At 40.0% G+C, this 12471-nt stretch overlaps 1 protein-coding gene across 5 annotated transcripts in view; it reads left to right on the forward strand.

Moving 5' to 3' along the window:
- NUP98 (nucleoporin 98 and 96 precursor) overlaps positions 1–12471 on the forward strand; it is a 118016-nt gene that overhangs the window by 28298 nt on the left and 77247 nt on the right. For 2 of the 5 annotated variants that reach the window (XM_032258895.1, XM_032258898.1), the window contains exons 9-11: positions 333–470; positions 2686–2824; positions 6687–6779. In XM_032258895.1, coding sequence (XP_032114786.1) covers positions 333–470; positions 2686–2824; positions 6687–6779 — 370 coding nt within the window. The remainder of the gene's footprint in view (positions 1–332; positions 471–2685; positions 2825–6686; positions 6780–12471) is intronic. The other 3 variants (XM_032258896.1, XM_032258899.1, XM_032258897.1) reach the window with 2 other exon arrangements.

Below are 12471 nucleotides of genomic sequence, written 5' to 3' on the forward strand. Positions count from 1 at the left end.
TTTTTTTTGAGACGGAGTTTCACTCTTGTTACCCAGGCTGGAGTGCAGTGGCGCGATCTCGGCTCACCGCAACCTCCGCCTCCTGGGTTCAGGCAATTCTCCTGCCTTAGCCTCCTGAGTAGCTGGGATTACAGGCACGCACTACCATGCCCAGCTAATTTTTTGTATTTTTTTTTTTAGTAGAGACGGGGTTTCACCATGTTGACCAGGCTGGTCTCGATCTCTTGACCTCGTGATCCACCCGCCTCGGCCTCCCAAAGTGCTGGGATTATGGGCTTGAGCCACCGCGCCCGGCCTAGGATATCTTTTAATTTGTATAAATTTTTTTGCAGGGTTTATTTGGAGTAACCCAAGCCTCACAGCCTGGAGGTCTTTTTGGGACAGCTACGAACACCAGCACTGGGACAGCATTTGGAACAGGAACAGGTCTCTTTGGGCAGACAAATACTGGATTTGGTGCTGTTGGTTCGGTACGTTTTTACAGTTGACTGTAATTTGGAGATGAGTGTAAATTTGTTAAAGGAATTTCTTTTAAGGATTTGCTGTCTTGCAAGTATTTTTATTGGGTGTGTTATGTACCAGCCTAATATATGATTTGATTTTGAGAACAACTAAAAGCTATTTGATATAAAATGAAATTTCAGGTTAGCTTCAGGTTTGTTTTCAATTGGTAAACTCTTTACTTTTTTTGAGAGAGAGTCTTGCTTTTGTCGCCCAGGCTGGAGTGCGGTGGCTTGATCTCAGCTCAGCACAACCTTCGCCTCCTGGGTTCAAGCAATTCTCCTGCCTCAACCTCCTGTGTAGCTGGGATTACGGGTGCGTGCCACCATGTCTAGCTAATTTTTGTATTTTCAGTAGAGGCGGGGATTTCACCATATTGGTCAGGCTGGTCTCCAACTCCTGACCTTGTGATCCAACCACCCTGGCCTCCGAAAGTGCTGGGATTACAGGCACTAGCCACTGTGCCCAGCCAGTTCTTTCCGTTTTAAAATTTCTTTGCCTCAGTCCTTATGTACTCATACTTCTGATAGCAGTTGGTTAAATTGTTGGGTCTAAATTGAAATTTTTTTGCTTTGTTTGAATCAGATAATTTTTAACTCCTAGTTCTTCTCTCCGTTGTAGGTGATAAATTGGCATGCTATTTGGGAATGAAATGTTTTTGGGGTTGATCAAGTTGTTAAAATTGTTGAGGTACCCATGGTATTATAAGAGCTTTGAATGTGCTATTGTGAATAGGTTAAAAAGAAAAAAGGGCCGGGCATAGTGGATCACGCCTGTAATCCTAGCACTTTGGGAGACCAAGGTTGGTGGATCGCCTAAGGTCAGGTGTTCGAGACCAGCCTGGCCAACATGGTGAACCTCTATCTCTACTAAAAATACAAAAAAAAAATTAGCCAGGCATGGTAGTGGGCACCTTTGATACCAGCTGCTTGAGATACTGAGGCAAGAGAATTGCTTGAACCCAGGAGGTGGAGGTTGCAGTGAGCCAAGATCGCACCATTGCACTCTGTCCTAAGCAACAAGAGCAAAACGTTGTCTCCAAGAAAAAGGAACACAATGTCCCTAAAACATACAGTCCTTTTTCATGGAGATTGAAATTTCTCTTTTCTGTTTTTAAACTTTGGACAGATATTTGAGGTGGGAAGTTGAGAAAATTGTATAATGCTTCAAGACAGTCTAGTACTTTTTTGTTATTTTTGAGACCAAGTTTTGTTCCGTTGCTCAGGCTGTACTGCAGTGACACAGTCTTGGCTCACTGCAACCTCTGCCTCCCAGGCTCAAGCGATTCTCGTGCCTCAGCCTCCCAAGTAGCTGGGATTACAGGTGTGTACTACCATCTCCAGCTAATTTTTGTATTTTTAGTAGAGGTGGGATTTTTGCCATGTTGACCAGCTTGTTAACTCCTGGCCTCAAATGATTCTCCCCCCTCAGCCTCCCAAAGTGCTGGGATAATAGGAGTGAGCTTCTGTGCCCAGCTTCTAGTACTTTTTAGTGACAGATTTGTTGATATGTAGTCCACATGCCATACAATTTATCTCTTTAACCTGTGCAGTAGTTTTTAGTATATTGACAAAATGTGCAGCTATCACCACATTTAATTTTAGAACATACTCATTATGCCAAAAAGAAATGCCATACTCATTGACAGTCACTCCTGATTTTCCTGTAATCATCCTAAGCCTACTTTTTCTCTATGGATTTAGGTATTTTGAACACTTCATGTAAATGAAATCATAATATGTGGTCTATTGTGACTGGTGTCTTTTACTTAGTGTAGTGTTTTCATAGTTCATCCGTGTTGTAGCTTTTTCTTGTAATGATTTCTTCTGGCAAAGTAAATATTTGCTACATTTCTCTTAACAGGTAAAAAGATATTTGATGGCCTTGTTATTTTTTTCTTTGCCTCACTGAAATCCTGTTTCATTGGATTCATTGTGTTTCAGTAGTAATCTTGAGGGGTTACCATTAACTTTTCAGGCTAGGAGCAGTCTGTGTTTATAAAGTTAATCTTGCTCAGATTATTTTTTTGATAGCCCTTATTCACCTTTCTTCTACCTTTTTAATAAAAGTTAAGACATCTTTCTTCTACCCCTTACCCAATCCAGTATACCTGAGGTAACCTGTATTTAGTTTGATGTGTATCTTAATATTATTTAAATTTTTCCTGTATTTTATTCTTTTTAGACCCTGTTTGGCAATAACAAGCTTACTACATTTGGAAGCAGCACAACCAGTGCACCTTCATTTGGTACAACCAGTGGCGGGCTCTTTGGTAACAAACCAACCCTGACTTTAGGAACCAATACAAACACTTCTAATTTTGGTACATATAAAAAGCAGGTTTGGCTCTCTTAAAGTTACACTGACCATACCACACATTATTCTCCCGATTCATGTGATTGGAAATACTTAAAAATTCTCAGGTAAGCTGTGGCTTGATGTGAGGTACCAGAGGGAAAGATTTAAAGTCGTGGATATGACTTGAGATGATTAGTAGGCATGTAAATTGCGTTTCATTTACTTTGAATTACCTCAGCAATAGCTAAGAAACCATAAAGGAAACACATTTGGTTAAGTAACACATTGCATGAGGACAAGTTTCAAACACGTGGTGGTATACAGGAGAGATTTGGCTATTCTTATTTTTGTTGTTGTTGATTTGTTGAGTTCTGTGTTTTTTTGGTAGAGACAGGTTCTTTATATCGTCTCAACCTCCCAAAGTGCTGAGATTACAGGTGTGAGCCCTTGCACCTGGTGTGGTTATTGTTTTTTTTTTTTTTTTGAGACGGAGTTTCGCTCTTGTTACCCAGGCTGGAGTGCAATGGCGCGATCTCGACTCACCGCAACCTCCGCCTCCAAGAAAAAAAAAAGGAAAGAAAGTTGAAATGTGCCACACACCGTGGTAGCACCTGTAGTCCCAGCTATTATGGAGGTTAAGTCGGGAGGATCACTTAGGAGTTCCAAGGCTCTGCAATGTGCTATGATCACAGTTGTGAATTGCCACTGCATTCCAGCCTAGCACCATTAGTGAAAGCAGGTCTCTAAAAAAATAATAAAATAAGAAAAATAATAGAAGAAAGTTGAAACCTTTCTGATTTAGGGGACTATTCAGTAGTTTCATTTTGGCTGTTTTCAAAATTTTTCAGTGCATGTTCATTGTATGCATATTCGTTGTTAAAAATCTGGAAAATACAGAAAAGATTAAACAATAATTTTGAAAATCTTAACCTGTCTTATAGATATGCTAGAAAAATTTAAACCAGTTTTATGGAAGATGAAATTATTAATATTTTCCCTTCCCCTTCCCTCTTTTCATTTTTTGAGATGGAGTCTCGCTCTGTCATCTAGACTGGAGTGCAGTGGCACAATCTCAGTTCACTGCGACCTCTGCCTCCTGGGTTCAAGCAGTTCTCCTGCCTCAGTCTCTTGAGTAGCTGGGATTACAGGCATGCACCACTGGGCCCAGCTGATTTTTGTATTTGTAGTAGAGATGGAGTTTCACCATGTTGGCCTGGCTGGTCTTGAATCCCTGAGCTGAAGTGATTTGCTTAGTGGTTTTTTTGGTTTGTGAATACAGTCACGTTCAGTGATACAAAAATAAAAGATGTCATCTTTATCTGAGTTTCCTCACTAACTTGTGTGCTGAATTTGCATTGTCTTTTTAATTTTAATTTGTAAAATTGAATTTTACAAGTTGATAAACTTGTCAGTTAGAATCTGAGGAAATGTGTGGTATAAACAGTGTACGTTGGGATTTATTTCCCTCCTGTGGGTTTGAGGTAGTTCACAAGTATCTTGTTTTCTGCTGCTTACTGGGCTGTAAGATCTCTTTTCATTAAATTTTTATTCAGAAAGAAAAAGAGTATCTCAAAGCATATTTTCTATTTTTTCATCAAGGAAAGTTGACAGTGCTGAACTAGGCTGCACTCCATTTTTGTGGCATAGCTATTAAAACAATTCAAGAAGAGGTTAAATAAATGTCTAAGTCAAATTTGTTGCAGTTAAGTCAGGTTACTTGCTTGGATTTTAAAATGACATGAAATATGATTGTTTTTAAACTTTTATATTCTTCAGCTTTTTCTTGACCTTTTTTATTGAGATAGTAATCCAAATACTGGCGTGACAATGTATGATATTCTTAGTGATACTATCGTCTGTTCCAAAATACTCTGATCTTTTGGACTGATTTCCCTCTATGATTGTTTTGAGCCGAATTCTTGCTCCATTGCCCAGATTGGAGTACAGTGGTGTGGTCTTGGCTCACTACAACCTACGCCTCCTGGGTTCAAGTGATCTTCCTGCCTCAGCCTCCCAAGTAATTGGTGATTACAAGTGTGTACCACCACGGCTGGCTAATTTTTTTATTTTATTATTATTATTTTTTTAAGTAGAGAAGAGGTCTCACATGTTGGCAAGGCTAGTCTTAAACTCCTGACCTCAAGTGATCCAACCGACTCTGCCTCCCAGTGTTGGGATTACAGGCATGAGCCACTGTGCATGGTGCTCCATGATTTTTAAATGACTTCCTTTGTTGTACAAACAGGGTTTTCTGGCTAACAGTTGGGGTTTTTTTTTTCTCTTATAAGAGATTAATGACATATTCATTAGTTGTTTTGTTGATATTTAGCTCCAGAAGGAATAATGAAACTTTGTGAACATATGTGAACACAAGAAAAGTAATGGCAGCAGTACAGAATAGGATCTTTGTTTGATGCTTACAGAATTTTTTTTTTTTCTTGAGATGGAGTCTCGCTGTGTTGCCTAGGCTGGAGTGCAGTGGTGTGACCTTGGCTCACTGCAGCCTCTGCCTCCTGGGTTCAAGCGATTATTCTGCTTCAGCCTCCCGAGTAGTTGGGATTTTGTGTGTACACCACCACACCCAGCTAATTTTTGTATTTTTAGTGTAGATGGGGTTTCTCCATGTTGGCCATTCTCGTCTTGAACTCGTGACCTCCCGTGATCTGCCCACCTTGGCCTCCCAAAGTGCTGGGATTACAGTTGTGAGCCACTGTACCTGGCTGATACCTGTGGATTTTAAAGGGGAATCATAGGACTTTGTCTAAATGATGGATCATAGTGAAGGAGACTTCTCATGTACAGCCAGCCACATGTTACTATCCATGCCAGGTCCATCTATTCAAAATAAAAGCTACTATAGAGAGTTTTGTAGGAAATTTTTTTCTTAGCAGGGACCTTTAGGTTCAGTTAAAGCATCTTTGTTGATTATTTTATTATTATTTTTATTTTTTAAACATTCTCATTCTGTTGCTCAGGCTGGAGTGCAATGGCATGATCTTGGCTCACTGCAACCTCCGTGATTCTCCTGCCTCAACCTCCCAAGTAGCTGGGCTTGCAGGCATGCGTCACCATGCCTGGCTAATTTTGTATTTTTAGTAGAGATGGGGTTTCACCATGTTGGCCAGGCTGGTCTTGAACTCCTGACCTCGGATAATCCGCCTGCCTCGGCCTCCCAAAGTGCTGGGATTACAGGCATGAGCCACCACACCCAGCCAATTGTTTTATATGCAAGTTGTGGGAAATGAATTTTTCTTCTAAATAAACATGAAACATCCATGGAACACTTTGGGCCTTACAAAGGAAATGTTCCCAAATCTCAAGCACATTCACTTTGCTTGGCTGTTCATATTATCCTGTATTGAATTGATAGTTTTTAATTTTATTTATTTATTTTTGTTTTTGAGACAGAATCTTGCTCTGTTGCCCAGGCTGGAGTGCAGTGGCTTGATCTAGGCTTACTGCAACTTCTGCCTCTCAGGTTCAAGCCATTCTCCCACCTCAGCCTCCCAAGTAGCTGGGATTACAGGCTAATTTTTTTTTTGTATTTTTGTAGAGACGGCATGTCACCATGTTGTCTAGGCTGATCTTGTACTCCTGACCTCAGGTGATGCTGCCTCGGCCTCCCAAAGTGTTTGGGATTCCAGGCATGAGCCACCACGCCCAGCCTTTGAATTGATATATCAGGGCTGAAATATAATTAAGTAAATATGAAGACTTGTTTGCAGGTATGAAATTGTTTTTTAAAAAGTTAAATTAACCTGCAAGTTAGGAGTCCTAAATATTAACTGAAAGGTTCACAACTTAGACTGCTTTGTGTTAAACTCCCGTATAGAGGAAATTGAGAGTTATATTAAAAGTACAATCCACTCATTCTTTTGTCTTCCTAGGTTTTGGCACAAATACCAGTGGGAATAGTATTTTTGGAAGTAAACCAGCACCTGGTACTCTTGGAACTGGGCTTGGTGCAGGATTTGGAACAGGTAAGAAGCTGCTACCATGAGATGTAGACAGTGACACAACTTGACTTTCTAGCTGCTGGAACTTGAGATATCTGTTTGATCATGTTGCTGGAATTAAGAATTCTGGCTTTTCATTTTTAAAATTGGATTTGTAAAACATTCCCAGCAGTTACGGCTTTAACAGGCTTTAAAATGTTGGCACGTTTGTCTTAGAAGCTTTATGTTCCCTTTTCTATGAAATATCGTCGTCTGTTTGGGATTTTTAGTATTTAATGTGAGAATTGTCATGAAGACATTAGCATTCAGTTTCCCCATGTTACTTTTGTAACAGGGATTTAAGATCTTAAAGTGTTTATCAGGTAAGCCCTAACAGAAGGGCAGAGCAATAAGAGCACATGCTGCTGAAATTAATAAATTATGCTTTGCAAGGTCTTTGCATACCTTTCATTTAGTTCCATTGTCATATAGACCAGTGTCACCCCTTTTCCCTGATTCCTAGTGTTAACAACTATTTTTCAGGGTCTTTGGAGATATTGATCCTTCTACTTGCCCAGCTGTTTTTAAACAGTTGGAGGGTGATGGTGGTCGTAAAATATATAAGTGTTTTAGCATGTACAGTTAAAATAAGGTTGTTTAATTAAACATACAATTTTGTCTACACTTTTTCCAATTCATTTGATTGCAGTCATGGTCATTTAGTTGCAGACCATTTCCATAGTCTCTGCTTCCACCTTTCAGGTTGAAGCGCTTCTCCTGCCTCAGCCTCTCGAGTAGCTGGGATTACAGGCATGCACCACCATGCCCAGCTGGTTTTTGTATTTTTAGTAGAGACCAGGTTTCACCATATTGGTCAGGCTGGTTTCAAGTAGCTGGGATTACAGGCGTGAGCCTCTGCACCTAGCTGTTATTTCCTTCTTAATGGAACCTCATTTTGTACTATTGGGGGGGGAGGTGTGTGTGTGTGTGTGTTTGCACGCGCGCGTGCGCGAGCATGTGTTTTGAGACAGTCTTGCTTTGTCCCCTGGAGGGAGGGAGGGAGGGAGGGTGTGTGTGTGTGTGTGTGTGTGTGTGTGTGTGTGTGTGTGTGTGTGTTTTCAGACAGTCTTGCTTTGTCCCCCAGAGGGAGGGAGGGAGGGGGTGTGTGGGGGGGGTGGGGGGGGTGGGTGTGTGTTTGTTTTGAGACAGTCTTGCTTTGTCCCCCAGGCTGGGGTGCAGTGGTGTGGTCTTGGCTCACAACAGCCTCCACCTCCTGAGTTCAAGTGATTCTTCTGCCTCAGCCTCCCGATCTTGGCTCACAGCAGCCTCCACCTCTGGGTTCAAGCGAATCTCCTGCCTCAGCCTCCCAAGTAGCTGGGACTACAGGTGTGTGCCACCACGCCCAGCTAATTTTTGTATTTTTAGTAGAGACAGGGTTTCACTATGTTGGCCAGGCTGGTCTTGAATTCGTGCCTTGTGATCCCCCAAACTCGGCCTCCCAAAGTGCTGGGGTTACAGGAGTGATTGACCATGCCTGACCTTTAATTATCTTTTTAAGATAAAAAAATGTTTTTTTTCTGTTTTGTTTCGAGTCAGGATCTTGCTCTGTTGCCCAGGCTGGAGTGCAATGGTGCAATCTTGGCTCACCGTAGTCTCTGCCTCCCGGGCTCAAGCAGTTCTCCTGCCTCAATCTCCCAGGTAGCTGGGATTACAGGCACACACTACCACGCCCAGCTAATTTTGTGTTTTTAGTAGAGACAGCGTTTCTCCATATTGGTTACGCTGGTCTTGAACTCCCGATCTCAGATTATCTGCCCAGTTTGGCCTCCCAAAGTGCTGGGACTACAGGCATGAGCCACTGCTCCTGGCCTAGGATTATATTTTTAAATGGGAACTATACCCTGTATGAGTGACTTTTAATCCAAAGGCTGAGGTGCATTAGTTGATGATAATTTTAATGTAGTTGCCTGCAATCAGCATTTTAAGAAAATGAAGTAGAATTAAAAATCAGTAGGCTGGGCCTAGTGGCTTATGCTAGTAATCACGGCACTTTGGGAGGCCTAGGCAGGAAGATTGCTTGAGGTCAGGAGTTTAACATCCTGAGCAACACGGTAAGACACTATCAAAAGAAAAGGAAATAAAAAATAGATGTGCATGGTGGCATGTGCCTACAGTCCTAGCTACTCAAGCAGCTCAGTGAGATGTGCTGTGAGAAGATTGCTTAAGCCTGGGAGATAGATGCTGCAGTGGGTTATGATCATACCATTACACTCCAGCCTGGGCAACAGAGTGAGACTCTCTCTTTTAAAAAATCATTTTTAATATTAAGGTTAATATCCTTTTATGAAACTTTGTTTTAGTTGTGTTTATGTGTTTTGAGTCTCAGTGCTTTTATAGCATGTGCTGTAGCAAAAATGTTTGAAAGCACTGTCTTACATAGTGTTCTGTGACTTGTATTTTCATTTCACATAATATTACCAGTATTTTTTTTTGTTTTGGTCAGTACCTACAGATCAATCTCATTTTTAAAAACGAGAGCTGGATGAGGTGGCTTACACCTGTAATCCCAGCTCTTTGGAAAGCTGAGGTGGGTGAGTTGCCTGAGCCTGGGAGTTTAAGATCAGCCTGGGCAACATAGGGAGACCCTGTCTCTACTAAAAATGCAAAAAGTTAGCTGGGCGTGGTGGTGTGCACCTGTAGTCCTAGCTATTCTGGAGGCTGAGGTTGGAGAATCACCTGAGCGTAGGAAGTCAAGCCACTGTACTCCAGACTGGGCAATGGGAATGAAACTCTTTTCCCATTAAAAAAAAAAAAAAAAAAAGAGTGTTCCTTCATATATACATAATTTACACACATCATGCATGTACCATCTATTTAACATTTCACATATTGATGGACATTTGAGTTATTTGATGATGTTGGTAAAGCCTTCAGTGAAGATTTTTGTTACATAATTTTCCATGTGTTAGTGTTATTGTAGGATTGATACGTCAGTGATATAGCAAATTTGAATTGCAGTATTGGAAGATATGCATATTTCAGATTTTGGTTGATTTTGCTAATTTGCCTTCCAGAAACAATGCCAGTTTGTGTTATTGCTTACATTATATAAAATGCCCATTTTTCTACACCCTTTACATATTGTGTTGGGTTTTTTTGTCTTTGCATACGTGATAGTAGAAATTGGTAAATCTAATTTGCACTTCACTGATTACTGTCAAAGGTGAATACCTTTGTGTTTTTTTATTTGCCATTTGAGTCTTTAAGTTCTCTGTTCATAATATTGGATTATTGTTTCTTTTTTTTCCAGCATCTACCACTAACTTGAGATCTTTATTTTTAAGGAAGCTTTGTGTATTGTGGATATTAACTCTTTTTGGTTATATAATAGATTTTTTTTTAATGAAAAGTCCCCCTTATGCCCCAGAAAGAATTTCATTTGAGCTTTTCAACTTATCCAACTTCTACCACATAAATTTCACAAGAAATAAAAGCTCTAATTTTTTTGTATGGTGTGATTACTAAACATGTGCAGATGATATAATCTGCAGTCAAATAATGTTTTCTTCCAACCCTCTAGGAAAAAATAGCTTTGGCACGGGTAAATTAAGGAAGGCTTTTCTTCTTTTTTACTTTTTTGAGATGAAGTTTTGCTCTTGTTGTCCAGGCTACAGTGCAGTGGCACAGTCTTAGCTCACTGCAACCTCTGCCTCCTGGTTTCAACTGATTGTCTGCCTGAGCTTCCCAGGTAGCTGGATTACAGGCATTCATCACCACAGCCAGCTAATTTTGTATTTTCAGTAGAGACAGGGTTTCACTATGTTGATCAGGCTGGTCTCAAACTCCTGACCTCAGGCGATCCACCTGCATCAGCTTCCCAGAGTGCTGGGATTAGAGGTGTGAACCACCGCACCTGGCCACAAGTTTTGTTTTTTATTTTATTTTTTTCCAAGATGGAGCCTTGCTCTGTCGCTCAGGCTGGAGTGCAGTAGTGTGATCTCGGCTCACTGCAATTTCTGCTTACTGGGTTGAGGCAATTCTTCTCCCTCAGCCTCCTGAGTAGTTTCAATTACAAGTGCACACCACACCCAGCTAATTTTTGTATTTTCAGTAGAAACCAGGTTTCACCATGTTGGCCCAGCTAGTCTCAAACTCCTGACCTTGTGATCCTCCTGCTTCAGCCTTCCAAAGTCCTGGGATTACAGGCGTGAGCCAACACCCCCAGCCAGAAGTTTTATTTTTATGTGATCAGCGTTACTTTCTCTTTGGCTCCTGGGTCTTTTAGATTATTATTAGCAGTGTCTTCCCCCGTATTCCAAGATTCTGTAACTTTTTTCTGATGCTTTTCTTATTCCACAATAATGTAATATCCTGTTTTATTTTAATATATTCTGTTTCCTTCAACGGTTCTCTCACAATGAACAAATTGCATTAGTGGTTGCTGTTGTAGATTCCTTTTACATGCCTGTCCTATAAACTAAAAGATAAATACAATCAGTTAAGAATTTTACACCCCTGACCTTAGCAGCAGCATATCATGTAGGAAAAGGAGAATTGTGAGTCACTAAGCATACATACTGTTGCACTTCCCTGATTATCACATCTGCTGAAGCAGGCTCTTGGCTTTGAGAGGAACATTTCATGAGATTTGCATATAAACACCTACATTCCTGAACTCTGTATTTCATGGTTTAACAAGCAGACTAGCACTGTAGCTTTGGGCTATATTTTTAGGAGGCATTAGCTAAGTGGGTGTTTCTCTGTAGCTTCTTATTTTCAGTGATGGAGATTCAAACTCAAGCCCCCTGTAACATGGGCCCTTGGGTATGTCCTGTAACTGGGCTTTTGGGTACTTAATGATGAGTAGTTGATGTATAATACATAAGATTTTTTTATATGCTTACAGTTAAGAAATCAATTTAGTATAAAAGGTTTTATATTGTCCCTTGGCATGTGATTTTCTCTTGCCCCATATGTTGAGACTAAGAAACATTCATTAACTCATGGACATAACAATTTCTTGTTTTATAGTGATATTAACTATAATTAGCACTATCAAGTGCACACCATTGTCTTGGTTACTTAGTAATAATAATAAGCCTTAGTTCTACAGGTTTTCCTTGAAGTAATGGGTACATGTAGTAAAGTTGATTATAATACTAAGAGACACATAGAAAAATCAATCTGGTATTAATAGATGCCTCAGATAAATTTAAATTCTAACATTTATGGGAATATCTCAAAGGAAAATAATCATTTTCAATTTTTTCTTGATCTTTTTGGAGTTTCTAAGGCCACTATTACCATTTTGTCCCACATATAGCTTCTTTATAACTGCCACAGCTAATCATAAATATAGCACATTTTTTCTATCTTGACAAATTACCAAAACTTTATTGTGTCGCACAACATCACACAGAATGTCTCTCAAATTGTGGACTATTACTTCTTTTATTAAATATAAAAAGCCATTTGTGCATAAAACAAGGCAGATCAGGATAAAATACCTATTTTTCCATTGATAAATTGCAACCATCTGTAGTCAAGTCATTTTATAATAATCCCTTTACAGACAATTTGTACCACACAGTGCCTTTTTTTATTATTCTGTGGATTATTGAAATACAGTACAGTGATTTTAGACTGATCCATGGGTCATCATCCAGGGATGCTGTAAAGGTGAGGGCAATACATACTCAGAGCAGAATTTTTCACCTATTTTATATATTTGAGTTTC

This window comes from Sapajus apella, unplaced genomic scaffold (assembly GCF_009761245.1).
Source record: "Sapajus apella isolate SASKATOON/1434 unplaced genomic scaffold, GSC_monkey_1.0 scaffold106, whole genome shotgun sequence".
Lineage (NCBI taxonomy): Eukaryota > Metazoa > Chordata > Mammalia > Primates > Cebidae > Sapajus > Sapajus apella.